This window comes from Crocodylus porosus, unplaced genomic scaffold, assembly GCF_001723895.1.
Source record: "Crocodylus porosus isolate Cpor-Errol unplaced genomic scaffold, CroPor_comp1, whole genome shotgun sequence".
Classification (NCBI taxonomy): domain Eukaryota; kingdom Metazoa; phylum Chordata; order Crocodylia; family Crocodylidae; genus Crocodylus; species Crocodylus porosus.
The window spans coordinates 258,603,699-258,610,354 of record NW_017728886.1 but is presented as its reverse complement, the minus strand read 5'-3'; the positions used below and the strand labels follow the sequence as shown (position 1 = coordinate 258,610,354).

Genomic DNA, 6,656 nt, shown 5'->3' with positions numbered 1-6,656 from the left:
AGATGCTGTCTGTAACTTTGGGCATGTCTGTGCTGACTCCCCATTGCTCTCAGAAGCAGTGAGAACTGCTGAAAACTGTCCTAGGTACCTACAGGCTCCCAATGCAGAAATATAGCAGTGAGGATGTTCTGGGGATGCGTTCCCTTCCTCCCTCCCCTTGCTACTTTTCATCTCTTCCTGACTTTTTTCCTTGATAGAAGCAGCTTGGCAGCATTGCATCTTCACCACCTTGTTTCCAGTGTGGAAACTGCAGAGTGGGAGCAATGGGCCATGCTGAATTTTCAACCACAGCCTTGAGGCAGTATAGACACATCCTTGTTGGAAAGCATTTCCTTTCCAAAGCCAGGAACAAAGCACAAGAATTTGGCATCTCACTTGTTTCTAGCAAATATAGTGGCTTATGTCAGGTCTATGTCATGAAAGTCTACTCAAAAGCCAACCACTCACTTCCCATAAGTCACTCCAGTGTGAGCATGACTTCTTCTGTGCATCTAAAGGTCTAGGGTTCAAATGCTACAAATGAATAACAATTCTTCCTCAAAATTGGAAAAAAATCATGTAAAATTCAACTTTTAGGATCAATAAGCCTAGTGAGAGACTGTCAGAAGGATGTTTCTGTTTGTATAACCTGTGAAATTCTCAATTGTCTGCAAAATCAACTTTAAAAAAAAAAAAAAAGTAAAATACTGACTCCTGCGGTCCTTGCTGCCTCGCAGTCTGCCTGGGATTGGAAAGTGCAGTTGATGCAGTGGCAGGAAGGGCCGCCAGGGCCTCTCTACTAACCAGTGGCAAGAAGCGGGATTGCTGGGAAATGCCCATGAAATCAGCTCTTTGTGCTGTGATAATTCCTTTGTCTGGCTGTGAATTAAGTAGGTTCCTGGCTATATACAAAAATGTTGATCCTGCCACCTCTGGCATATGCGCTCTGCTGTGGCCTTTAATGACGTGCCTGAAGCTGCTTCCCCAACAGGATCTCCACCAAATTTCCTCGTGCCTTCTGAATGACACTTGATCATGCAATCTTGAGTCTCTTAACTTTTTGTTTTGCTTTGTTTCAGTGTGTTTCTGAGTCTGTGTTTCTGAGAGTGTTGAAACATGTCTTTTATTTTAGATTTAGCTGTGGGAAAGGGTGGTGTGAACCAAAAACGACAGGTAGTTTGAGGTGGTCGGAAGGTTAAAAATATAAGTTCCTTAAACTTCTTTTGATCTTTGCAGATACCAGTTACTGACCATGTCTGTGGAACTGCAGGATGCAGACCTTGCAGAGGTGAAGCCTCTGGTAAAGAAAGAGGAGGTAATTGTAACATTCAGTTTCATAATCTAGGACTAGAGTTGGAACTCTTTTTATTCATATTTTAAGGATTGTTAAAATTCAAGGCTTTCAAGAAGAAAAGACGTGAAGTCCCATGATAACATGAGACAGCAAGAAAGTTCTGGTTTCCTTAAGAATTGCCTATGCAGCCTCGTATCTCTGTAACTGTATCTATTTAGAAATTACTACAGCTATGCTGGTACAGTTCAGTAGTGTGGACGTGGTTACACGAGGCTATTTACATGCATTTCTAGAATAAGCAATGTGGATGAAAGTGCCTTTAAAAGCAGTGCATAAATGGTGTTCAAAAAGGTTCTTAATTCTTACCTTTTGAGCCATGTCTGTAGTTTCCTCCCAAGGTGTCATAAGAGTTTTTGCAGAGAAACTTAACTAGCTTTCTAACTCATTAGCTTGAGTAGCACAGGAGGGTCATTATTCTAGCCTGGCTTTTGCTGGAACTCCAACACGCGCCAGGGATCCTAGGTAGTTTAGTGGGCAGCAAGCCCATGCTCGGATGTATGCTGCTGGGACCGAATGAACTGGCATTCAAATTGCAGCTCACCTAAATGAGCCATGAAGCAGTAGCACTCTAATTGGGCAAAAAGGCTTATTAATTGTGGCCGCCTATGCATCTGTAACTGTCTGACTCGAAATAGACTGCATCACAGGAAATAGCTGAATCCTTCATGGACCGGCCAAATTTGCCCTGATATCAATCTGATGTTATTTCTGTTGATCTTTTTCATGTGTGACCATAATTACTGACAACAGTAAATCTTAGCTGGAACTATTAATTCTTGTATTTGTAATCTTCTCTCCATTTCCCACCCCTGTTGAATTAAGTTACTTGCATCAAAAATTTGGGAAAGCCTTTAATGTGCAAATCATTTCATTTCAGTTGTGTTAAATTATTTCTGTAATGCACTTTACTCGGTATTAGCATGAAAACACTGTTTGAAAACTAGCAGGAACACCGTTTAAAGTTCCAGAAACAAAGATCCCGTTCTCATGCAACTATCACTTGCTATTGCTGTTTCTCTGCTCTTACTAAGAAGCCTTTCAGTTTGTTTTATTGCAAAATGTTGGCATTTTTAATGAGACATTGAAGAAATTGTGTGGGGGGTCTTATGTGCAGAAGGCAAATCAGTTGCATTGCGCAACAAAAGATGTGTGCTCTTACTCGAGATGCCCAATAAGTAGGGGGCTATCTAACTCAGGGAGGCGGCTGGCTGATTTTTGCAGGCACCACCACCTTTTTACAGGCTGAGTGCAGTGGATCCCCCATGCCTCTGAACAAGGGACTGCAGCATCACGAAGACTGCTGGATCCCTCTGGGGAGCCAGCATTTTATTTTTAGTAAGTTTTGTCTTTTTTGTTTTTGCAGTGAGCCTGCTGTTTCATGGAGCCCACTCAGATGTTGCGGTCTCCATGAAAATTGCACAGCTAGAACTTGGTAGGCCCATACCAATAAGCTTGAGTGTAAATTTTACACTAACTTGGTGACTAGCCACTCTTGCTGCACCTTAACTGCATAATAGTTGACTTCACCGTCAGGGGTCAGCACTGTAAAAAATAAATAAAAGATCTATCTTGGGTGGTAACAGTGTAAACTTAAACTCCCAAACACTTCAATCTGATATCTGGATCAGCTGGTTGTGCATACAAGATACTTTCCAGGTCCTAATAAATGTCATGGCTCTTAACATCTTGACTCAGACCTCAAGTCATTACGTCCTCGTTTTTTATGTCAGTTGATGGACCCATGACAGTTATTGGTTAAACATCGTGTTAGTCATACCACTCTAATAACATAACTTTCTTACCAGGGTGTCACTTGTCCTGTTTTATCCTTCCTTGGTATATGTTGCAACCAATGAAGTCTTGTTGCTTTTGCCTGTCTTATGTTAAGTTACCCTACTGAAACTTCTACCACCTGCTCAAGTTTTCTCACACATAGGGTCAGTGTATGCATCTAGTCTTGATTTTAATTGATATTGATATTTCTAGCAGTATTTTAAGTAGCAGCCAAATGTATGCTGAGGTTTTAAAGCCACTTGGGTTGGGGGCCTGTGTTATATGCCTACTTCTGCTGCATGCACTGGACTGGCTAGCAGCTTGTCTGCAATGGTGAAAGCAGAACATGAGCTGAACAACAAAGAATGACGTCAAGCCCATTTCTGAGCTGAAGGTGAAATCCTGCCTACTTGGTAGATGCAATTAATCTAATTGATTTAAGTAGAAATGGGTCTCTGCTGCATGATTGAGCTGTTGGTGCTTAATGTCATGTTCTAATGTTGTATTTGTTTAGTCTAGAAAACCACTTATGCTAACCATTAGATGGCATGCACTTTTAAAGGAACATGAATTAGAAGTTCTGGGTTCTGCTTGGAGTTATGAAGTTAACAGACACCTCAGATTTTTTACTCAAATGAATATACTAGCTTCTCTGAGATTTGAATTGGTCTGTAAGTGAAGCTAGCATTTAGAAGTCACTCGTCTCTTGTGAGGTTTTGGCATCTAAAATATTTGAATCCAAATCTTGCACTTTGTTAGAGAAGCTTCACTGACAACTTGATGTGATCTTACTACATTAGGAGCTGTATAAATTAAGAAATAAATCTGTCATTCTTGCAAGCTTTCACATGAAGTGTACACATTTTCAGGCTCACTTTGAAACTGCTTTGCAAACCCTTGCACTAATATATCTGAAATCTTTTCACAGGCAATCATTCGCCTCCTTCCAGAGTTTGATGCTCAGGCAAGTAAAAACCCTTTTTCACTTCCCTCTTTGGTAAAACAGGGGTGAGAACAAGTATTCAAAACATTCAGCAACATCTGATCAAAAGTGTATTGAATCTTAACCAATGTAACTGCAAAATACAAAACTGAATATGGCTAGAGGTCTCTTATAACGGTGCGATAGCAGGAAATCCTTACAGATTGCTGAGAAATGTCTCGTCTTCAGAGAGCATAGCAAGCAGTTATATTTGCCAAATGTGACTTTGGCAACTTCAGTGAAGGTGAATTTTTTTTGCAGTATGTTAAAATATGTGCACTTCCTTCTGGGATATAGACAGTCCAATGTTTTCCATAATGGAAAACGAGTTTCCAAGGTAATGATGAGGCATGTGGGGAGTTGGTTAGCAGCCAGTTGTGGAAAACAGTAAAGCGTAAAGGAGTTGACAGGAGGTTTAGTCTCTTCAGTTATTTACTCGCAACGAGGCCATAGGTTAAATTCACAGCCAATTCAAAAAGTGGCTTCCCTTTTCCACTTAAAGGTTTATGAGGGCTAATGAACTTACATTTTCAAAATTTCTTGCCTTTCTGCCTTGATTTATAATCTTTCTTCAGTGGTATTGTTATGCAACGATACATTTGATTGGGCTAATCTAAACAAATACACAGGAGCAGTGCTTTTATTCCTGCAAAGACATAAATGCAGGCTGCATGGAAAGTTTATTTACTCACCATTGTTTTGAGGTGACATCTTTAATATAATAAAGAAACATTTTTCCATCCAAGTTGTGGATGGAAAAGACTACCTCTTTTCTATATATCAACACTTACCAGGACATGTACGAGCTCTGCTAAGTCAGAACTGCATTTCTGTTTTGGGAAGAGTATATATAAGAACACAGTTTTATTTTTACCCAGCCACTGGGGGCATGGAGTGGCAGTTCTCCAATACTGAAATCATTGAATACACTGTACCCAACTTTTAGTTGGGAAAATATTATTGAAAAAAACATAATAAACATTTTGGGTTGTTGCATTTTATCTAATTTTTATATATGCTTAGTGCAATGATGTGCAACCTAGTTACTACTTGCCTTTAGTACTGTATTCTTATGTTTCAGGAAGCTTAAGGGGCAAAACTGTCCAATGCATTTCCTTCCATTACCACTTTATTTACTCCAGAAAAAATATTTAATTTCATAATGCCTCAAATCCACCTTTTTCTTTCTTGTGGATTTTGATACTCAGTCCCTTAAATGGGATAAATCTACTTTTGCTGAGGAATTGTTTAAACATGGATTTAATTTGTTGGGCAGCAGTTTATTAGAATAAATGTGACAGTGCCTGGCCATGTGGGAGAAGTTGTGGGGCAGTTGGTTTTTTGTTGCATTCAGATTTAACTTGGAATAGGTCTGAATCCCAGATAAACATTGCTAACTAGAGTACAGTACTGCAGTGTTTTTTAGTAAAAAGAATTAAAAAATGACCTTTTTGTCTTCTATCTCTATTCTTGAAATACTTTAAATATTGTGATGTTAGCTTATAATTAAAAGCTAGATCTCTGCCTTCAAGATCAAAATGAAGGAGAAAAAGGTATGGGGGGTGGAGGGGTTGTTTTTGCTGGGGGGAGTACTTATTCTGATTTTTTGTGTTTTGTTTTTTTGTTTTTGTTTTGTTTAATCCACTACTAATCGAGACCTGTGAATTTTGTCATTTATTGTATGATAACTTCATGCTGACTTTTGAGAGAGAGAGAATTTGCTTTTCTTCTGGCGCATTCTTACAGTGTCTCATTTTATGTAGTTCTGTTTTTGAGTTTTACTTTATTACAGGTATTCCGAAGATATCAGTTGATAAAACTTGCCTAGAGCCTCAACTCTGGAGGTCAGGAAGTTCAGGTTTTTGGTTCTGTTTTAGCTCCAAGATAGCTAGTTCAGCTCCATGTCAGCTGAGGGGGAGTCATTACATATGCCTGTAAATAAATAGTTTTTTCAAGCAATGCCAAGCGTCTCCAACTTAGATTTTTAACATTTTAAGTGCTTAGCTTTTTGAGAGATGTAGTCATTTATTTCATACCTAAATATGGATTTGGGTAAAAGGCAGGTCCAAGATGAACCTTGTAGTTGAGGTAGCAATTTGGAAAATGTTGTTTAGCCTTACTGAGGGCAGGCTCTGGAAATGGAGATGCTAACAAACGTTTCATAAGTTGCTTCTGAGAGGGTATTTATATCTGCTTATTAAATATTGTAAAGTTTTGCAAGTAGGATTCAAGATGGACCTTGACAAGTAGATGGAAGGGATAACAGGACAAGGATGTTCTTGGAGCAGTGAATGGTGCGTTCGGTATGTACATTGGAGGGTTTAGTATCCCTTGATAGGATGAGAGGGAACTCCCATCTCCATGCTTCAGGGGCTTTTGCTGATCACCTGTGGACATCAGGAAGGCTTTTTGATATTTTTTTTGTCTACTTTGTGAAGTGTAGAATATTGGCTACAGCTGTAGATGGGAGTCCGGTTGTTTCTAGGGATGCTTTAGAAATCTTTCACATCCTTGGAGTACCAAATTATATTTTCCCTCCAGTTCAGCTCAACAGGACAATGCTTTATG

At 39.4% G+C, this 6,656-nt stretch overlaps 1 protein-coding gene across 1 annotated transcript in view; it reads left to right on the top strand.

The window, feature by feature from the left end:
• Nucleotides 1-1,188: 1,188 nt before the first annotated feature.
• NDRG1 (N-myc downstream regulated 1) overlaps nucleotides 1,189-6,656 on the top strand; it is a 29,324-nt gene continuing 23,856 nt past the window's right edge. The window contains exons 1-2 of the mRNA XM_019553003.1: nucleotides 1,189-1,294; nucleotides 4,035-4,070. Of these exons, the coding sequence (XP_019408548.1) occupies nucleotides 1,232-1,294; nucleotides 4,035-4,070 (99 nt within the window). The 5' untranslated portion in view covers nucleotides 1,189-1,231. The remainder of the gene's footprint in view (nucleotides 1,295-4,034; nucleotides 4,071-6,656) is intronic.